We start from the raw sequence: 23060 nt of genomic DNA, 5'->3' as shown, positions 1-23060 counted from the left end.
GTATTATTCCTAATTAACCAACGGGCGAGAAGGAACGGGTATGACTTAGTTAGTTAATGTAAGTAATTATTTGCAAGAATTAAATATTTTTGGCAATAAAATTGTAATATTATTTTTACATTACATTACATTAAGCAACTATTTTACACATTAAAAAAATATCATAAGGAGCACTTTAGTTTAAAAAGAAAAAAAAATATTTCTCTGTTATAGATTATCAAAACTCGCCAATTTAATATTTAAGTGGATTCCGGATGGCCAAAAACAAGACGTTCTCTTCTATTCAACTTTGCTGACTAAACTAATCGAAGGAGCACATAAAGTCGTCTCCACCAACATGCATGTAGAAGAGGTGGCTTACAATACTTCCTTGCGGAACTCTGAAGGTTTTAAATTATTGCTGGACATTCCAGCTCCAATTGTAGTGAAGGGTTTGGAAGCATTATCTGATGCAGAGAGGACTCAGGTACGCCATTGTTATATGTGACTGAAATAAAATAATACCTAGTATGTTATACACCGTGTTTTTATTGAATTCCGTTAACTCCGGGGTATGAGTAAGTACGTTTAAGGAAATTAAATGGCATAGTTATATATAAAAAAAATCCATTTTTTAATTTTTTTCATTTTTATAAAAAGTTATTAAATGTTGCATATAGCATTGTTGTAACATGGGCATTACATTTAATTCAACCAAACAATTGAAAACTGTGACATATCAATGTCATTTCAAACATCTATCGTCCCAGATAGTACTTACGTTTAGTAGCAAATGTATACACTCGTACTAAACACTAATCAATATGTAAAAAGGCCCTAAGGCAAGTGCATACGCTCGTAAGGGCCTTTTAAGATAAAAATAAATTATTGATTATCTCCGAAATGGAGTTAATTAGAATACCGGTGTCTTTGAGAAAGTTACTTAATAATAAGCTCAGGAATGCACCCTTGAAATTAAAGGAAAAAAAACACGGTGTATAACGGAGTGCTACTTAATCAAATGGTGCTACTTAATATATATATATATATAATTGTGAATATTATAAATAAAAAATAAAATAAAAATGCTTTATTTCAGACCTGTTTACGTGATCGATATTTTAGTTAGTAACACGCAAAACTCAATAGCTACGTTAGAATGAAAATAAAACTAAACTATATCTATTGTATAACTATAACTAACAACATGATTGGACATTACTTTGCCCTGCCAATGACAACCTCAACCCAGTATTAGTTATGGGACAGTCGAGACGCCCTCCCAACGCCCTAAGGAGGCTGTTGCAATTCTCTTCCTCCTCATGGCAAAGAAATCATCTGCTCGTGCTTCGGCAAACATGCCAGATGCACTGCAGTGCTTAGGCAGCTTCAACAACATCCTTAAGGTGTTGTTATACTGTACTCGCAATGTGTTGTATGCCCTTTGCGTAAAGCTTGCCCGCAGACTACACGTGTAAAAACTCTGACAGTAAGCTTTAAAACGCGTCAGCTTAACTTGTTTGTTCCATCGTGCAAGCAAGGCAAGCATATTGACATAGCTCTCCTCTCCTCTCTCTATTTATATTTTTATTTATTAACAACGTTAATAAAAGTATAATTTAATGTAGAAGTCTTCTTAAATCATGAGCTAAAATAGGTTCTCTTCAGAGTTATGGCATGACTATCTTTGTTACTATGTATGCAGCGATATTATTCTGTTGAGCTTTCTATATTGAACTGAATTTTATTCACAGATCTTCACTTCTAAAATTAATTCCCCTGGACAGCTGTTTTGCGATAGACTAAAGCTACAAAGATTCTTTGTGGTATCAAATGCCGACGCAGACATGCTGAAGGGTAAACTCTGTAATGACGCTTGGAAAAACTATATTTCAGACCTAATACGATCTTTTGGTTTCTTTGACGTTAGAGATAATGTAAGTATAAGTCATTTATAGTATTTTTTAATTTGAAATAATTGCCTATTAGCTTCCCTTACTAATAAAGACATTTTTTTTCAGATAAACAATATGGCATCGTTATTAATTCAGAAAACTGTTGGAAAAGACACAAGCAGTCAACTTTACACGATAGACAAAGATTTTCAAGTTCTTAAGGATTTCTACTTTACGTTGACTAGTATAAACGCTGAGCACAAAACTAAGGTTGATTGGAGGACACTGCTTGATGGCACTAAAAACGGAAACTTTTTGGAAACATTTCAGAATAAGACTAATTTGAGGAATCTGATATTGTAAGTGAGATTTAAGAAAATTTGTCCTTGACCTCAAATTATTTACAACAGTTTTAAAATATATTCATTTAAAATTAAAAATTACATCTCTAATACTTACCTATATGGTGTGCAAATGAAGACGAAAGTTGGATATTTTTCTACTATTTATCAAAAAATGTAACTAATTTTAAACGAATAGGAAAGGTAATAGAGACGAGTGCTTTGTGTCGGTCATAAAATTAATCATGTCTCTAAGAAGTCATTATTAAGTGTTTTTATCAAGCAAATACGTGTACAAGCGATACTACATTTATTTTTATTGTTACATTGTTTATTACGTGAACTAAAACATAAAATGTGTATTTAGAATAACCCTCCATGGAGCTTTAGCAAAAGAGATAGTCAAACAAAATACGATCTTGGACTTCAAGATAACTCCAGTCTTGATCGATGCGACGACTATGTTGATGGCTTTGAATGCCCAGCTTGCGACCACACCGACAGACGTGACAGATGAGGTGAAGGAAATGTATCCTGACGTATTGAAGACTGTGCTATTGACTGCTTTGGATGAAGAAAAGGTTGGTTCTTGGAAATGAACTTTAGTAAAACAGGATGTAAGAATATAATTTTCATAAAAGAGAAAGTAAGAGGCACAATTTTGTAAAATATAGGGATTCATTAGAATCATTAGATCATTCCGATGCTAATGAGTCATTAGTATCGGTAAATAGTTGATGAGTGATGACATTGACGACGTCATCAGACATAGATAAATAGATAGTGTTTAAATTATAGCAAGTAATCGGAACCACCACTAACTAACTACCACTACTAGACTTTATAGATGATGATTACACTATTGATCCGCAACTTTTTTCTTTTATGACTGGCTTTGGTCTCTACTAATATCGTGAAATATAATGTGAGTACATTTTTTCAGACTTATAGATCTTTATCGACACATAGCGAAGACATTTTATGTCGGGGAGTTGAAAGGGCATCTTCATTTATATTAATGCCATCAGCAGTAGACAGCAATCGTTTGATCTCCGCGTTGTGTCAAATGTCCAGTGCAATCGAAAAAGGATTCCTAAGCAACTCATCAATTGGAAAAGCTGTAAGTTTTTGCATTCCGGTATGGTATCCTCTAATTATTGTCTCTGTAAATTCATTTTATATTTTGTATTCCTGGTCCTAAAGAGGATTCAATAAGAACTTTGGGTATAAGTAATTTTCCTATCTTATAACAACATCTGTTGCTAAATCTGTTTTAACTTACTACTAGATCAGGATGCAACTTCGTTCCATCATATCATGTTCCAGACATTCCAGTTGAACTACAAAATTGAATAGAATAACGTTATTAAGAATTGAGTCCATACATTTTGTTCCAGATAGAAAAGGTAAAGAATTCTAAACATAGCGCGCTAGACGAGGTAAAATGGACCCAACTCATCAACGGAGTCAAACAGTTGTATGCCACTTTATACAGAGACTACACTTATCTGTTCGAGTTTAAAACCTATGGGATGGATCAAGAGACACAGAAAGAACTTGAAGTATTATTGGACGAAGCAAAGAATTTTTGGTTTGGAAAGAACAATATACAAAGAAGCTTGCATTTAAGGTATGTCCAAATTTAGTAAGATTGCGCCGGGTTATTCCTGGCACAAAGTTATTCAACCAGGTATCGCGGAAAATCATTGGCACATTTTGCCTGTTATTTATAATTACGATGTTTAACCTGTATTTTTTGCCAATGATATATGAAGATCATTAATCGTTATAAATGACGCTAGTTTTAATTTGTTTCAGCCTTAAGTTTGGGTTTCGCTTGTTGGACCTCCTGGATCGTGAGATCTTCAATCTGACCAGCGAGGGTTGGATGAAAGTGAAGGGCAGCTTCGGTATGCTTACTGGACCTCTGGCGGTAGCTGAAGAGTTCATTAAAGTCATTGCAGGTAAAGACTATTACTAACATGAGTACCATCCCAACAGCTGCAATATGTAAAATATATTTTTATCGAAAAGGACGGAAAGGTGTTTGATTTGTAACAAGTTCTTTAATCCATCTTTCAGATTTAAAATTCTTACCTGCCGTATCTTCTTCTCTACATCAACAATTTATCAAATTATAAATTTTGACATGCACTATCTCTAACTGTAATCTGATTGAATCATAAGCAATTTCTATCTGTTTTCAGCTCTATCCCGGAACGAATCTTATACCTCAGATCTACCTCCCACCACGGTGCAGGTTGTTCGTCGGCTGATTCCTAATCTGCCTCATTTGATTGCCGATGCCTCTCTAATCCTTGCCAGTGATAATACTGATGTGAGTACCTTTTCTGTGTTGCCTAAGCAAATTACGAGTTCCAAATACATGTAAGCACATTTTTGACGCGGACTGCTAAGGAATGGAATATGCTCCCGCCCTCTGTATTCCCTGACAAATATGACCTCGGTCTCTTGAAAGCAAGTGTGAATAGGCTATTACTGAACCGGTGAGCTCCATCTTAGTATCTGTCTTCACTTTCCATCTGGTGTGACGAGGGTCAATCGCCGGTCAGTTTATAATAAATCAATAAAAAATTATCTTAAAGTCCACAGGGTAATTTGATTGGAGGTTCTGGCATAATTTCCAAAAGTTTTTTTTTTAACACTGCAGATGATAAAAAAATAAAACCATGTTGAATTAATGATGATCGACTCACGTTAAAATGGCCCGGGTCTTAGTCGAGACGTCTGAGACTTCCGTTTCTATACAAAGCACCACATGATAAAGCCTTGGCCCGGACTCGGACCATCCTAGCAATAACTCACACTTATATATATAGTTAGCTAATCGAGTACCTATAATTAAACTTTAAGATTACCTGCGATGTTTCGAAAACGATTTTGTCCTCGTGTCTCGAAGGCTATGAGGACAATGGGTAATTTTAAACCTTAATTATTCGCGATTAAGTCCTGTTTACTTAAATAATAATGTATTAAAATAGAGAAAGTATAAATCAGTGTTTTATATAGCTACTGCATTCCAGATAGAACCGATTATAGCAGCACTCAACGAGGATCCGCCATGGCCTTGTTCCAACAGCCTGACTAATCTGCTGGACCTCACGGACAGCTCGAAGGAGGCCGTGGAGGCACTTGAGACAGTGCTGTGTTTGGATAGAAGCTTCCAGCTGGAGTGGATCGAGTATCTCAATGAGAAAAACTTGACGAATCTTGTAAGATACTTGTTAAATATAGGATGGTCTTTTGTAAGATTGTTGCATCATCAACAATCGAAAGAATCGTCATCTAACGGTTGTCAACTATCTCGACCAGATCATTCTATTTTGTTAGGAGCTTACTTTATCCTTGTGCGTGCTTAAATAGTACTTATCTTCTTTCTCGTTAGAGAACTTTTTAGCCCCAGTGACTATCGGTACTGGACGCAATGTCTCTGACCCGCTACCACTGGCTCGCAAACTCATTGATATTCCTTTAGTGTCGTTTGATTAACTACTAAAGTAAGGATGCTAAACACGGAGAATTTCGTACATTAACCCGCCTGTTCCTATCTCTTCCGCATTCAAATAAATATATTGATATCCCGCTCGCACAGTGACATTGATCGCCGGCATCTTGGGAGGGACAGCAAAATAATTACGTGATACGATACAAGATAGGAACAGGCGGATCAATGTACGAAATTCTTCGTATTTAGCGTCCTTACTTTAATGAACCTTTTTTCCAAGTCAGACTAAGGTCATTTTCATTGGTCAATGTACACATTCCTAATACCCTCTTATCTTCCAGAGTATACAAACTTGGAACACCACAGCACCATATCAACACATATTTCTGAAGTTCTCCTCAACATTCGATTCTGTGATAAAAGATACAGCAGCCCTCAAAAACGTTCTAGATGAAATAGTGAACGATTCTTCTGAAATGACAGAAAGACCTGTAACGTTCGTTTCGGCTTGGAGATATGCCCACCAGACGTTGAGGGGAAAAAATGTTGAGATACGGTAAGTTGAGACCTAAGTATTGTTTATATTTTTAGGCATTTTCTATCATGGGACTACAGTAAGGGTTCTTCATAATGGGTACAGTTTTTAAAGGGTCGCCAAAGTGCATATGGAACCCTTTGATTATAGTGTTGTGACAACTGTAATTATCATTATTATTTATTTATTTTTATTTTATTTATTATTATTACATGAAATAAACTTATAATCTAATACAGTTTCCTGCAAAACTGTTTGATGACATGTGTGCCTGTTTGCCATTAATATAATATTAACTGACCACCATATTAACTAAAAACACACAACCAAAAATAAGATACCTCATGAATTTAAGTTGATATGTGTGTTTCGTATATAAGTAAACTTTCCATGCTACGAGTATGTGGTATTTTGGTGGTATATAATATCGGATCCAAAAAATCGGTGGTTGCAAGAATTTAGTTACTTATGCGTTTATATTGTATTTACTAACCCTTTCAATTCTGTTTGTCCAGAAATTTCTTCTCAAAATTGGACTTCGTCTTAGACTCAATTGTAACACCAGTAGCCCATGGCAACGTACCTTTGAACAGCCTATGGGAAGAATACGTGAAATGTTCAACAGCTGCATACATAGAGGATGACTGCAGGCTCCTCTTGAGAAGTGCTGTTAAGAACTCTCTTAGGTTCTTGTCTGTTCTGGTCAAAAATATGGCTGAAGATCTTCATACTTATTTCTATGAAATTAATGGTAAGAATAATACGTCATGTTTTCATACTTGCAGTCACATATTAGTCTTGAATATAAAAACCGAATTTGGATACAACTGTTGAGATAACTGATTATCTCGCAGACTTGATTGTGTTTTGCAAAATATACGGAGTATAAATTCTTGATTTCAGAGCCGGACGCTAACCTGCTTCAAATAATGGGCTTCACGAAGAAAACTGGCCTTTACATGTTGTATGATAAGATGACCGATTTCATCGGAGTATTGCTCAACTCTTACTGGGATTATGGTTTCATGAACCAAGTGAGTATTCCACATATAAAAAGAGGCAATAATTATAATTGTTAATAACTTTTCAATCGATTGATTTAGCAGCTCTCCCGATCGTTTGGATTGTCATTTCATAATCCATTCGCATTTTGAAAGCACAACAATTCACTTTAAAATATTTTTGACCTAAAGATAATAAGATACTAATGACTTTAGTGTGATTACATTAAACTTTATTTTATACGCCATTTTCCAAATTTGTATGCATATATTAGGAACGTAAGCTATTACGGTCTTTCCCCTCCAACTTTTCTATCCAACCTCTACTATCAACAATCTCCTTAATCAATTCATCGCATTGCTAATCTATCCTCTTTACTTACTCAAGCCCAGTACGTACTTCTAAATAAATCTCGTCCAACGACACTTTTTAATAGCTTGCAATATTCATCTAAATCATCTCTATTTTACCTTACAGGTACGCAGAGCATCCCAATCTCAGTTCTGGGACTGCGACGCCCTAGTGTCGGCGTTAACCCCGCCGCCTGGCAGCGGCATTGACGCTGCTAGCATCCGCAGAGTCCAACCGTACATCTGCCCGTCGCTCTTGTACTGGATCTCGCTGCCGAGAGGCGATAACACATTGCTTGATGTCGTGTCGAAACCGGTGAGTAAAGTATATCTTGGTAGGTACTAACTAGACACTTCCTTCCATATGTTTTCAGTTGGTTCTACTTACCTAGTTGCAATAACGCATTAATTGCCATAGCAAAGTTGGAATGTTAAGATAGATAGGTATGTTTTTGTCATTTTTTATTACCGACTGGTTTTGTTTTAAAACAATTCAAGGCAATTCTACCGAGCCGAAACTCAATAAGGTTAATCTAATTTATTAGTGTTTCTAATTTCACCATCTTCTGTTTTCCATGAGTGCAGCTTGATGGCAAAATTGCGAGTAGTGCAGCGATTTTTGAATCCTAACTGACTGTTGCATGAAAGTTATATGATTTTTATGATTCAGTTCTGAGCCACTATTTTATTGCTACAACTGTTTAACTTACTTGATATTTAAAGCTCGGTGGTAAATGTTAGACTGTAGATTTAATCCCACAAGAAGGCCGATAAGACATATTAATGATATCAAGTAGATATTCAATTGTTATTCATTTACATTGATTCTTTTTGTGTTTTAGCAATACTACTTCTTCACCGTAAATGCTAGTAATTTGATAAGTAATTTCGAAGATGTTTTCGACAAAGTAAACAATTTGACAACTCTGCTAAAAGATATCGCTAGTAAAAATGTCGCTATTCTATCTGAAGAAGACTTTAAACTAAGCACAATGAAAAGCAAATTTGAGGCTAACTTTAATTCAATTTTAACTTATACTGTTAATAAAACAGATACATCATATAAGTTATTTAATGAAATAAATGCAAAACAATTTGCAGCTACTGCTTATTTAGCCAGAATAGTGGCTATCGTAAACAAACTTCACACTACTACAGAAAGCCTAAATGTTGATGATATCGCTAAAGAGTTAACCGATGATGACGTAAAAGTAATAGAAAACGATTTGACTACCATACAGAAAATATTTAAAAGAAGACCAACAGAGGCTGTAGCCTTGCATTTTGATTTGATTACGAATGTTTTGTGGCAAAATAATGATAACTACACATTAACCAATGGTATGACAGAAATGTGTGATAACTTGAAAAATAATGAAACACAGAAAGATATTTTACTTGACATGCAAAGGACTAAAGTGTTGTTATGTGCCAAGAATTTCCGAGTGGTTTATGATGCAGTTGAAGACACTGTTAAAGAAGATTATGAACTCACACGAGGTAGTTTATATAATTTGCTGGACATTTTGCAACAAGATGTAGTAGGTAATTTAACAGACGTAGGAGAATTTCTTAAACAAAGGTATTGAATTTTGTTTCGATTTGGTTTGCCTCTTTTATATGCGATCTTTCTTCTCCTTTATTTGACAAGAAGTTACTTGAACAATATACAGGGTCCAATTTCTCATTACAGGACTCAAATTATCAATTATTTAAAACACTCAATAAAGTATTCCTACGACCTGGGAATCCCAATATACCTCAAATACCTACATTCTGCTCTTCAGCATCAAGATGTTATTCTTAGTTTCATCTCCGGCGGTAATTGGTGGAAAGACCTAAGGAATATCTACAATGGACAGTACGCTACAAGATTTTTCGACAACTTAGAAAATAGCTTTGATATGGTCGATGACGTGGTCACGAATCTTGATCAAATTCATGTGAGTAATCATTTTCGTATCATGTTTACAAACATTCATGTTAACACTTAAATTGTTTTCAGTTTTACTTTTTCTTCTTAATCTTAAATGAAACCATAGTAATTTTACTAATAAAAATAAAACATCCTCCAACTTTTTATTTTCGTTGGTAGAAAGTTATAAAATAGCGAATTGGAAAATCATTTAATAGCTTGGCCAATGTAACCAACTCTTCATTCACATTGTATGTTTTTAGTTTGTCCGCCTCCTTCGAGATATTAACGTGAACAATACAGATGCTCTGTGCCTCCCCAACATTACTCTATCCGACTACGTTCCAGACAAAACTGGAATAATTTCTGATTTGAAAAACCAGCTGTGTATGGAAGAGAAAACAGAATTGTTCAAGGAATTGCCACTGCTTGTAATAGCATCTCAGGTAATTTATTCAGATACTTAATCATAATTATCATGATCGTTGTTATCATCGATAATACCTTCATTATAATTATTATTACATTATTACACCATAATATCATGGCGTTTTTTTTTAAAACTGGTTATAGAAAATCTTTACCAAGGTTAATCTTGTATTTTCAGGGTTACGACATGGATCTTAAACTGCCTAAAGAAATCAACTATACTTCCCTAAACTTAGACATAGCAAACTTTGAATCCAAATTTGACTTGGTGAAAAACGGCCCGCAAACTCCTTTGAGACCCGATTGGGTAACGGAAGAGAAGCTAGTTCACGTGAGAATGGTAGCAATGAGCTTGCTGTCTCAGGAGTCTATAACGAAGATGGCTTTTGGATTCTTAACCAATATTGTTGATGCTGGTACACTTTTTTTGAACAACAGGTTTGCGATATTTATTGTGATGATTTTACCCTTATTATATCAAATTTACTAAACTCTTGTCTTCAAGAAAAAAAAAATACCTTTTACTAAAATTAGTGGTTATCCTTGTTGCGTAATCATTTCACCGATTATCTGCATGGTTAGGAGATCAGAGCTAAAGGTACCTATGGAATTATGGATGTTTTGTTGTTTTAGCAAATGTTCGATCTGCTCTCCATTGACGACTTGGTTCAAGCAATTAAATCTTCAGTTATTCAAAAAACAGGAGTACGACAATTTACTGTGCCATTTGCATGAAATGAGCATGGACGATATATACCAGGCTTTAAAAAACAACTTCCATTGGGACATGGCACTCAGAGAGGTAGGTTGATAAAATTGTCAAGTACCTACCTGGAGATGCGGACTTTTATCTTCATCATGATCTGCATGAAAAAACTGGGTCTTACAAAGCACATCAAACCCAGAATTTGGTTATTTCTTAAATGAAAGTTAATATATTTTTAGTTGCAAACAAAAATTTGTCTTTGCTGTCGTTGAGAATGAAATGGTGATTTTTGCCCTTTAAGCTAAGTATAGTGTCGGTCAAAATTAACTATATTGATTTTTTTTGCAAATAGCTGATGTCAACACGGAACTATACCAAATACGAGCTAAACAAGGCAGTGAATGAATTTCTGGAACACGTAGAATTACACTTTCTCGAAGATTTGTCCAATCATTCACCTAAATTATCCGACTGCCTTGCGAAAAACGTCAGTCGCAATGCGTTTGGAAACGCCACCATGTAAGTGTAATGTTTATAATGTTAATAATTCAATATTTTACTTCTCTCCACAGTGTTTGTTTTTTCGTTATTCAATTTTTTATATCAACAAGATTATGTAACTGTCCTATTTGATCTTTCCAAACATGAATGCTGTTATGTAATGCTCGACACTTTTCCGAGAGAACCACTGGAATCTTTTTTTTAATGGAAATGAAAATTTATTTATAACTAAATTCAGATTCGCACAAGTATTAGCACAATCCTTAAAACTGCTTCGAGCACAGCTGCCTCATGTAAAAGAAATAGAAGGAATCAGTGACACACCTTTCATGAAGAAGCTGCTATCTGATGTGGCGCACAACCTTGACGTGATGGCGCCTTTGAAGATGTATTTGAAGAAGGATAATGAGTTGGCCAAGGAGTTAACGACAATTGGACAGGGTGTAATAGACGTCGATGATATAATAATTAATTTGCGGACAGTAAGTTGTTCATTCTAATGGATGTCCGATAACATTGCACATTATTCTTGCTAAGCTAAAATTACAAAATCAACTGAACGAGGGATAACGTGAAAAACTTGATATTCTTTTATGATTTTTACTTCCCAGAAATTACTTAAAAAAAAACTTATAATGAATATTTCAGATCAATCGATGCAAGGAACTTAGCGATTGTGTGAAAGTACGAAACAGCGATGGCAACGTCTGGGGAAAGATAAATTGTAGTGAAATCATCGAAGTTATTAACAATAACTTGAACAAAACTCTGGTTGAAAAACAGGTGAGTTAGAATAAATGGTATTTGTTCCTTATATTATTCAATTACTAAAATTTAAAGATATTGCCTACCCATGTACAATCAGCTGCAGACAAAATTCTATGCAGGAAGGTAGATTATCTTATATATGTATTCCTTAAGCATTGTTAGATGAGGGATAGGACCCAATGCCAAATATCTTTTTAGATATACCTGCCTAGTTAACCTCAATTCAAGCCGCGTAGAATTATATTTGCCTCCTTGACGCTCAATTTTCGTAAGGACAATATTTAAAAACAGGGACAAAAGTTATGTTACGTAGTTTACGGTCTATTTGTTTAGAGACTGACTTAGAATACTTAAATTTCCAGCTACCAACCCTACAGATTGCTGAATTCTGGCGTCTCTCCTTCGTTACATCCATAATCGAACATGTAGAACAGCTGATAAGCCACTTAGCTCGTCTCCTCGGCGTTGCCAGTGGCATGGACGTCCAGGCTCTGATGGAGGGAAGGTTGGCGGCCATGCTGGATTTCGTTATGAGGCTGCTTACTGATGAGATTCTGGATAGTGTCATATACAGGTAAATTTTGTCGCATATTTGCTATCGATAATTGACGAAAACCTTGTTTTATAGTACCTATTTAGATTATTAAGCTACATATTCCCTGTTTCTTGAATTATCAATCTCAGCCTATACACAAAAACAAAATAATCCAAATTTATTCACATACATTAAAAAACATACTGTTTGTAATGACAAACACAAACACAATAGTGACACCAATATTTTTGTTGATTTGGTTATCTTTTTGATTCTATTTACGTGTTTGTTCGTGATGAGTAGATGACTAAAGAAATAACAAAATAACTTTTTTTCAGTTTACAAAGTATAATAAAAGAGCTCCAGCCAATCTTGAAAGACTCTTCTTTGGAAGCAGATGTAACATTTCTAACTAATGGGTTAAGAGTAATACAAGACTTCAAAAACTATTTCCTGGAAAAAGATGATCTTAGAGGTAAGGAAGTTGGAAAAGTTTTACAATTTGATTCTAGATTAAATTTTTATAACCCTCTGATTTTTGTTGATGCAAGAATTAGGTATATTAAAAAAGTTACTATCATGCAGAGTGCCATCTAAAATAAGTTACCTTCCTCCTACAAACCATAAATCTTTCTAGTGGACGTGTCAGAATTGTTTTCTTCGCCGGATCGCTTGGAGTCAGCACTTAGTGCACTTGGCATCAACAACACCAACTTCTGGTCGATCGCAGCGCCCAGAGTTCACGCGGGATACATCAACCTTAAGCCGGTATGTTTTATTCAGATAGTTAAATCGAAATAGATCAAATAAATATGCCAATTGAAAGCCAAGCCAACAAAAAAGGACCATCCAACAATTGGTTACTTGGAATGGTACGGAAAAAAAACACGTGAACCGGTCAGTTTATTATTACGACAGCCTCAAGACAAGACGAAATAAGTCATAGGTAAGTACTTCTAATACTGAACTGAAAAATCTTTTAGAACGCTTATGTCCAGCAGACGTCTCTTGGCTGACATACCGGTATATAATCATGCCAATAGACGTTGCTGGACATAGGCCTCCTCTGAGAAATTCCATAGCGGCCGGTAGTGTGCTACCCTCATCCAATACTTGCATCCTATCTGTTCAAGATCTAGGGGTATTAGGAACCCAATTTAGGAGTATGCCGAAGGATGACATTTCATAATTATATTAGTGTTTGCATTCTTTCAGATCATAACCCCAAAATCAGACTACCAAATTGCCAGCTTCGTCTGCCAGACAGAAAACATGTCGCAAGCCATCATTCCAGCCAACGTGGACGTAGTGACTTTAGACGACGTCTATGGTGCTATTATAGAACAATTCTGCAACATTGAAGATGAACAGGCGAAGCAAATTGTGCCTGCGTTGATGGAGAACGTCAACTTTAGTTACGTTTTGGATAAGGTGCGTAGAAAAACATCGTTATGTTTGAGGTGCTTTTTCAAGACCTCAATCGATTGCCCACTTTAATTTATTAAGATAATTACTTAGAAGTAACTGACATTTCGTAAACCCCACTGGTCATTTCAAAAATCTAAGACCCAGCCTGTTAGTGCCAAAGTTAGTACAGTGTATCCCAAAGCATTGAATTTTTTTACTGCATCCATTAAAGACTACGATATTGCCTATAGATTTTATGTCGATAAAGATTTTTCTTTCCATAAATTAACACAGTTACAATTACCTACGCCTTACAAAAGATACGTTCAAATTTCTGATAAAAAGCCTGACGTTCCGTCACAGATATCATCAATCCTCCTCGTCCAACTGTACTCAGCGGCAAACCTAACTACCGACGAGGGAACCATAGTCCTGGAGAGCTACCCACAGATGGCGTCACTCCTGCCTATTATCCAGGATAATGTGGGGAACCTCAGTGAGGTGCTGGCGAACGAACCAATCTTCCAGAAGCTGGCTGATTTCACGTCTGTCGGCAATCTGTTTTCTTGTAAGTATGATTGGGTAGTTATATTTTTTTATATAAAGTAAGGATGCTAAGCACGAACAATTTCCTACATTGGCCCGCCAGTTCTAATCTCTATCGCACGCGCATAATTATATTGCTGTCAATGCTGTCCCGCTCGCACAGTATCATTCTTTTTTCTTTTTCTTTTTGAACAGTGTCAATGACCGCTGGCATCATAGGCGGGATAGCAATATAATTTCGTGCGATAAAGATAGGAGCAGGCGGGTCATGGTTCGAAATTCTTCACTCTTGGCGTTCTTATTTTACTAATTTGTCTAGCCAAATTGTAAGCTGCATCAAATAGTGTTTGTAAAGACTCGAGTCTTAGTCCCAATCTTTTGAACTAGACTAAGTTTTAAAGAAATTAGTCATTTAGTAGAAACTTCTCACCAACTCTAGCTAACATTCTGCCGCGACATCCCTGTCTTAAAAATATGGCTCGTATCTCATTGGATTCAGGTAGACTATTTATAACGTAAGTTTTAGGAGTAGTGACGGATTTGATCATCGGAAACACAGACCCGTACCTCAAGGGAACTACCGTGGAATATAAAATCGAAGTTTGCGGCAGACAGTGGCAATCTGCTATCGGACTTTACCGTCATCGGAGACGTTGTGAACAGCCTTACCATAAATTCCACACAATGTACCTTCTGATTCTATTCAACGCTGCAACTATCGTTTACTTATAGTAGTGGCCAATGATGATATTCATTGCGGTTTGATTTTGATCATATGGGATCAAATTATGCTGTAAACTGATTACGTTTGTTCCAGCATCGAGTTTCTTGGCGTCTGCCGGGAATATGCTATGCGGCACGCCTATGAAGGTACTGGACAATCGCTTCTATAAGGCTATTGTTGAGACCACTGACTTTTCTAAGGAACCAGATCCAATGCAGTTGGAAGTGTTACCAAGTGAGTTAACATTATGATCATCTTTATTATCAGCTGGCAGTCCTTTGCTAGACTAGAGCTTTAACATGGAATAGACACAGAAAAGTACCACGTACCTACAGAATCCTCAATATTTAACAAAAATAGTGTTTGACAGCGGAAGGTCACGAATTACGTAATTTTTCCCTACAAAGTTTCTAAAAGCTTTTGTGTTTTTGTATCCTGATACCCTATGTTCTGTAGAAGAGATCGCTTGCACCTTTATTTACATTGTAAAATTATTTTAGAATTTGTTTTCATTAGTGGTGTAGTAAAGTATATTTACTAACGCATAGCGCTGATGACGCGTTCTCTTTCTCGTTCACCATCACTGACAAGCCCTTTCAAGTCCATAACTTCTCTTTTAACTGCTTTTAGTAAATCATCATCACTCGCACTTCCCTTTCTCCCCAAATACGTTCAATTAAATATACACATTTTAATTTATTTTGCAGCCGATTTCTGCCGTTCTATTTACAAGGAAGTGCTAAACATGTACGGTGGCAAAATTGTATGGAGTTATATAAAGCCCATCATTATGGGAAAGATATTGTACACTCCCGTGAATCCGATGGTCGAGAAAATTATTCGACAGGTAAGAATACATACGACAAATAATTTAAAAAGATTTAATTTACGTACAACATTTTTTTATATATACTAATATAATTATCTAACCTTTCTTTTTAACAACGCTTCTTAATCTCCCTTGATCTTCGAAAAATGGGAAAGTACCTACACAAATTGGAGGAAGGAGGCAAAGGACCAGAGCAAATAGAAAAGCACTGTAGAATAGGCCAAGACCCACAAAGGGTTGTAGCGCCACAGGAAGAAAAAGAAGATTAAGTCTTAATCACCCTTGACATTTCAGGCAAACTCCACCTACTCTCACATGCAAAAACTAGTTGGCTTAGTCCACTCATTCGCCAACGCGTTCTCGTCCATCGACAAGCTGTCCCAACACCGAGACGGCATCGCTGTGTTGAGGAGACTCATAGCATCACCAGCTTTTGGGCAGCTGAGAAACAATCTCATTGGCGACGCTGCTGTACCTGATCTGGATGTAGATGGGCTGTTTGATGAATTCGGAGATTTAAAGGTAAATTAATATGCCGTACAGCTGGGCTAAGATGGTCGGCTTTTTATCATTTGTCACCATGCCTGTCACGTTCCAACAAGTATGTAAGTGCGAAAGTGATGCATGGCATGACAGGTGATAAAAATGCGACCATGATACCGCTGCTGGTGGACACAGGCCTCCTCACATTGTACGAGAAGGGTTGGGCTATAGCACGAGTAGTTTAGATCCAATGTGGATAAAAATTCTTCGATATGTAGGTATGTCGGTTTTTTACGGTGTTTCCTTTACCAAAAAAATCCATGTGCTGGATTCTAAATATATAATTATTTTTTTATATGACACTTTTACACAGATCCACCTAGTCCCGTAGTAAGCTCAGTAAGGCTTGTGTTGTGGGTACTTGACGAAGATATATATAGTTATATATAAATATGTGTACATATACATAAAAAAAACATACAAACTAAGTAGGGATAACGTGATCTGTTTTTTATCAGTCATCATGTCTAACAAGTATTTAAGTGCGAAAGTGGCACATGACATGTCAAGTGACAAAAATGCGACCAGCGGGCTTAGCACGGTCGCATTTTTATCGCTTGTCACCATGCCTGTCAGTGCCACGTTCTAACAAGTATGTAAGTGCGAAAGTGACCGGCATCACCGCAGGATACCGCTGCAGAACCAACGCAAACAAATGCCCTTACCAAGCTTCGAATCCGGCACCTCCTGCATTGTAGGCAAGGTCACTACCGACTAGGCTATGAGGCCGTCATATTCAAATAATATGTCTAATTTAAATTCAAATAAAAATGAAAATACTAATAGTTATATTTGTGGGATATAGTTTAGCCAATCGGACGTCGGTGTCCCTAGAGAATATTCAAGGAGCATCATACTTTCATGTATTTCGAAACATTCTCGTCGTTCCGAAGAAAGAGATGATTTGTTACTCGTACTGGTGTTTATTCCTAGCAAAGAGAATTTGAAATAGAGGTGGATTGTCAAAGAAAATTTTGTAGCCACAGTAAATTTATTGCCATCTTTCGACACACGATTAAAACTTTCAGAACGCCATTTGACTTTGATTCTTATTATTTCACTGATATGTGTTAAATTTGTTAAAAATCTAAATTGGCGTCAGCTAAAGGTTGTGGCGTCATCGCGTGAAACGATGCCTTTAACCTTTGGCCTTTGATCTATTAGTGAAAGGATAAGGATCAAAGTCAAATGGCGTTTTGAAAGTTTTAATCATGTGTCGAAAGATGGCAGTAAATTAACTATGGCTACATAATTTTCTTTGACAGTCCACCTCTATTTCAAATTCTTATTGTTCCTAGGTAATGTTCAAATCAAAATCACGACAATTTTTTTATTCAGAACGTAGGCAGCATGCTCCGCAAAGGCTCAGACTTACTCCATTGCATCAACATGGACCGCTTCCGACCCATGCCCGACGAGAAGGAGCTCACCCACGAGGCAGTCAGACTTACGAGGATTAACGAATTCTCCGCTGGCCTCGTATTCATGAATGTGGACGAGGAGGCCGGGAGTCCAGTCAGTGTGGAATACAAGATCCGTATGGATATAGAAAGTGTGCCGTCTACTACGAGATTACGGAATCAGTAAGTCTTTCGTTTTCAATGTGAGCTCGTCAAGATTATTCACTATATTGTGGTATTCAAAACCGCGAACGACGCCATGAAAATTTTTTCATGATGATTTAATGTTTATCAATTATTATTTCCATGGCAGTAGACATAATGAACTGTACTGACCAGCGGCATCGAAATCCTGGTGTGACTCATGTCTTCTTATTTTTCCGAAGGGATTAAATTTCACTAACCAAACATGGCCTACATGGGGGTCAAATTGGTAGCTCTGAAGGTCCTACTGAACTCGATACCAAAGTTTCAAGAGGATAATTTACCAAAAAGATTTATAATTCTACTTTTTGCACCAGATTTTGGACTCCCGGCCCCGAAGATAGTTTCCTCGAGAACATGCGGTACTTCCGCGGCTTCGTCCAGATCCAGGACCTGATCGACAGCTCCATCATCAAGCTGGCCGCTAATTCTTCTAGAAGCGTCCAGAACAAGGTTCAGAAGCGTGACATTGCTTCTCGAATGGTCGAGAAGTGGGCGGTGTACACACAGCAGACACCATATCCGTGTTATAGGAAGGACTAGTGAGTGCTAACTTGATTTTTTTTAATCGTGTCGCCTGTCTTAATTGGTAGTTTGCCTGTATGATTTTTTTTAAAGTTATATTTGACAGTTGTTGGGGGTAAATGATGATGGATTGAACCTTGAACTATATTATTAGTGCTACTTTCTAAAAGAGACGATCTTAATTTTGCAGTACAGTAGCCATCAGTTACAGTACGACATGAAAGAGTAAAAATTAAATAAAATGGAACTAAACAATATCCATACAAAATTGTTGCCATGTTTAAGCATTTTGCGTCAAAAATGTGACAGTAACGAAGAAAATAGCGCCCTCATATATTTTCTACTATTTTATGTCGCACTCTAGGTACCTATATAAACTATTATTGATAAAAACTCATGTTTTTGTAGTCCTCATGCTTAGAAATGGAAACTTGTGTGAGACTCCTTGTTTTCGTCTACAAAGTAAATACGACTGTCCAAAAAGACTACAAAACGACTTGTCTCCCTACTCAAGGCTCTGAAGTTCCTTTAATTTGAACAAACCTTGAGTTACTAGAGTTCTTCTCTCACTATCAACTATGTGCGTCGGGATAGTTATGGAAGACCAACCGCGGTTGACATCTATGAGGAGATCTTTTAAGTCACGAAAGTATGTTTAATCTGGAGTTGCAGACGTCTATAGGCTACGGTGAATGCTTACCAGGCCGTATGCTTTTTTGCCACCGACGTCGTATAAAAAAACATTGGCGATATTGTAGGTGAGTGTCCTAAATAGATTTATTTTCTTTTTCTCCTAGTTTCCAGTCGTCTCTGTACGAATCACAAGCGCTGGTTGTAGTGTTTTTCTTCTCGCTACTGTTCACTGTGGCATCAGCCGTGCGGTTTATAGTCTCTGACAAGGAATCTGGGAACACTATGGTAAGACTTTTACGTTTGATCTAAGACTAAGGGTTGGTAGCACCTAACCGCCTGTCATCGTTAAAATTTATTGTTTGGGAACACGTTTACTACTGAGTGAGGTTCATCAGTCCGTCACTTATGCATAATCTAAGATCTAAGTGGTTCTTAGAAGGACTAAGGATTTGACACGATTTTTTGCACGAATTCAAGTAAACTGAGTCTATGTTTTTCTTTCTTTCTTCTAAAATAATTACATACCTAATACCTATTTCGGAAGTGGTAGATGCTATAAAAAATATTAGATATTGAATAACTTGTCGAAGTATAGCACCAGAAACGGCAAAATATTTGCTCTTGACTTACATATAAGCCAGCCAGACCAGCTGTATCGTTATATGCCGTTTACACTTTGCCGCTGTGTGCATGTATTAGCAGGGACATTTTATTTTAAGCGTCTAACTTTTTGTGTTTCCGATGCCGATGATCAGAATGTGAAAAGTGTAAATGGCGTAAAGCCCCATTTAGACGGCGCGAGAACTTGCCTGCAGTATTAATATGATTCGATACATTCCTAACCACAGAGTACATACAATGAATTCCGTAGATCGGCTAAATACTGCAAATTTAAATCAGCTCCGTCTAAATGGTGCCTTTGTTAATTATTTTTATTGCCTTACAATCCCGCAGCTCATGTCCGTAATGGGCGTGAACCTGGCGTATCACACGCTGTCCTGGTTCGTCACGTCACTAGTGGAGCTGGTAGTAACGGCGGCATGCGTCACGCTCGCGCTGACGGCCAGCGGCGTGCTGCCGCGCACTGACGTCACGCTACTGTTCACGCTGCTGGTCATATATGGCTACTCCGTGCTTATGTTCTGGTAAGCCATATAGAAATCTTCTTTGGTGGGATTGACCCAGCGGCATGCTTCCGCGCACTGACTTCACGCTACTGCTACGCTGCTTGTCATAACTCATATATGGTTACCTACTCCGTACTTATGTTCTGGTGAGTTATATATGTAGACGATATTACGCAAAGGCGCTTAAGAAATGTATTTCTAGTAGAAATTTTCTGCTACGGACATGTTTAAAATTTTTACCAGTTACGAGTAATATTATGCGGCTGGGGTAATTGCTATTTACTGTTTACGCTTGAAATATCATGGATGGTTCTCAAAATGTAAATTTGTGGTAGCATGATTTGCTTATTTATCGGCGGTATCATGGTCGCATTCATATCACGTGTCATGTCCTACGTTACTTTCGTACTTACATACTTGTTAAGTTGTTAGAACGTGACAGGCATGATGACAGATGATAAAAAACCGACCATCTTAGCCCTATAGACATTTGATTTCTGTTTTCAGTTATGCGATGTCTAAACTGTTCTCAACGGCAAGCTCAGCGGCAGTGACATCGGCCCTGGCTTACTTAGTCACTTTCATGCCCTACGTGCTCATACTGTCTCTTGAAGCACTGTTGTCGCTCAACGCCAGGCTGTGTGCTGTGAGTATTCTAATATTACGAGATGCATAAACTATAAGACGCAGCAACCAACCCTCTATTTATTGGCGCGGAGTAATAATAATATCTAGTTAAGTATTCTAAAAAGGCCAGAATATGGCTGACCTTCCAAAAAAATGAAGGGAGCGTGCACTGCAGGAGACAGCACACTGCAGGAGACAGCACCTGCTTATTGGCGTGAAGTGGCGAGATGTCGAGTTTAGGTTTTTTTTTATTTCCCTAAGTCACAAAGTTAGCAGAACCTCCATCGCGCATAGTCCTTATTAGGGCGTGCAGTCCCGGGACCGGTTCCTAGTTTTTCATTTCCCGGTACCGGGTCGGAGCCGGTACCGGGATTCCCGGTTCTCCCGGTTCTTTTTACTGAGCTGAATTATTTTTATATATTTTGTTTGACATCATTTAACTGTGAATCTTGCCACTAACTTTAATAATAATGAAAAGGAATCGTAGGAATAATTAAGAATTTTTTATAGAATAAAAAACAGTTTTAGGAATAATACACTTAAATCAGTCTGTATAGTGACTTTAATCAGTCTTAATTGATTAATCAGTTAACAGTGTCATTGATCATAATATTCATAATCGTAATGTTATGAATCATGTGTAGTAAGTAATACTTACAAACACCATAATATTTTAAACATTCTTATCATGTTCACAATATCATAATTATCATAATATTGTAATTAAAAAAAAAAAAACAATTTGTGCAAAGTTATACAAATTTTAATATCTCAACCTGACTATTTATGTAAGATGTCGTCGAATTTACTTGACGTAACGCTAATCATTATTTTAATTTTAAATGGGAACTTAAATAATATAAATCAGTCTAATTATAATAGTTCAATATTTTTTCTATTTCAAATGTGATTAACTTAAGATAATTGTAACATTGCAGTAATATAATAATCAACACACTTAAAACAAATACAGTTCTTTTTTTTAACAAAAATAGAATCACCTCACAAATAAATAATTTAACATAAAGAACTTATCAAATACCTAATCTAATCATTGGCTTAAGAACGGATGGAACTGGAGATCAATAACAATTAGACACAAGAATGTGATTTATAGTTTTATACATAAACATTGTAGTTTGTATATAACATTTATTAAACTCTGAGTAAAAAGTAATCAATATTACGGAAACTTAAACGTAACATTAACAAATTACAATCAGGTATTTCAGGTCCTTATCTAACATTTGAATCTTACAAAATAATAAACTTTTGCAAAATTACACCTACAAGTTTAAAATCAAAATCTGACTAGTTATGTAAATATGTCGAATTTGTTTGACGAAACGCTAATGATTACTTCAATTAAATGTCAACTTAAGATGATATGTATAAATCAGTCTAACTAAATCTAGTACTTAGTCCAATACTTTTATTTGCATCTCTTTTCTTGATAATATGTCCGAAGAAAACTAATGGCGTCTATGATACGGTCACCTAGAGATGTTCGCAATCGATTGCATATATATCCTGCGGATGAAAAAATCCTGTCTGTACATAGCTGTATAGGTATTAAAAGTGAAACAACAATAAAAGCAATATAAATAAAACAAATTTGCTTACCGTTACTGTATTCAGAATTATTATCCTTAACATATTATTCCACTTCACAAGATTCACCGTCACCACAAACCACTGGGCACATAAGAAAAAAACAGGTTCTCTTTCAGAATAAAATAATGCGATAACGTTGCTGCTCTGTTAGCAAGTGAGTGAATATGGAAAATTTAGTAAGCTCAGGTATGCGGGGTGGGGCGGGGTGGTTAAGACAATAAGCGATGTTGCAAGTGTCGCAACGTCGCATCGCACGCTTCACGACAAATACGACGCTGCCGAACTTGCCGGTGCGTTAATTTTACTGATAATATAAATGTTTATTTGATGTTATGGCGGGAACCGGGAGAACCGGGACTCGGTGCTCAGTACCGGTTCTTTGGATTCCAAATAAATCCCGGGATTTCCCGGGAAATCGAGAACCGGTATTTCCCGGGAGGACGCCCTAGTCCTTATAAA

At 36.6% G+C, this 23060-nt stretch overlaps 1 protein-coding gene across 1 annotated transcript in view; it reads left to right on the top strand.

Moving 5' to 3' along the window:
* The window catches only part of LOC133524797 (uncharacterized), a 52324-nt gene that overhangs the window by 3970 nt on the left and 25294 nt on the right, over nt 1–23060 (top strand). The window contains exons 6-39 of the mRNA XM_061860941.1: nt 214–466; nt 1734–1916; nt 2001–2233; nt 2583–2796; nt 3159–3335; nt 3613–3845; nt 4034–4179; nt 4423–4553; nt 5260–5448; nt 6023–6237; nt 6732–6967; nt 7120–7250; nt 7696–7884; nt 8411–9150; nt 9262–9511; nt 9747–9929; nt 10091–10350; nt 10546–10714; nt 10971–11137; nt 11358–11601; nt 11768–11902; nt 12250–12461; nt 12761–12897; nt 13060–13190; nt 13638–13853; nt 14193–14397; nt 15193–15333; nt 15807–15946; nt 16223–16450; nt 17810–18054; nt 18393–18617; nt 19398–19518; nt 20188–20378; nt 20868–21006. Coding sequence (XP_061716925.1) covers nt 214–466; nt 1734–1916; nt 2001–2233; nt 2583–2796; nt 3159–3335; nt 3613–3845; nt 4034–4179; nt 4423–4553; nt 5260–5448; nt 6023–6237; nt 6732–6967; nt 7120–7250; nt 7696–7884; nt 8411–9150; nt 9262–9511; nt 9747–9929; nt 10091–10350; nt 10546–10714; nt 10971–11137; nt 11358–11601; nt 11768–11902; nt 12250–12461; nt 12761–12897; nt 13060–13190; nt 13638–13853; nt 14193–14397; nt 15193–15333; nt 15807–15946; nt 16223–16450; nt 17810–18054; nt 18393–18617; nt 19398–19518; nt 20188–20378; nt 20868–21006 — 7009 coding nt within the window. The remainder of the gene's footprint in view (nt 1–213; nt 467–1733; nt 1917–2000; nt 2234–2582; nt 2797–3158; nt 3336–3612; nt 3846–4033; nt 4180–4422; nt 4554–5259; nt 5449–6022; nt 6238–6731; nt 6968–7119; nt 7251–7695; nt 7885–8410; nt 9151–9261; nt 9512–9746; nt 9930–10090; nt 10351–10545; nt 10715–10970; nt 11138–11357; nt 11602–11767; nt 11903–12249; nt 12462–12760; nt 12898–13059; nt 13191–13637; nt 13854–14192; nt 14398–15192; nt 15334–15806; nt 15947–16222; nt 16451–17809; nt 18055–18392; nt 18618–19397; nt 19519–20187; nt 20379–20867; nt 21007–23060) is intronic.

Source organism: Cydia pomonella, chromosome 14, assembly GCF_033807575.1.
Source record: "Cydia pomonella isolate Wapato2018A chromosome 14, ilCydPomo1, whole genome shotgun sequence".
Lineage (NCBI taxonomy): Eukaryota > Metazoa > Arthropoda > Insecta > Lepidoptera > Tortricidae > Cydia > Cydia pomonella.
The sequence above is the reverse complement of the archived record's forward strand: the minus strand, read 5'-3'. Positions and strand labels throughout refer to the sequence as shown.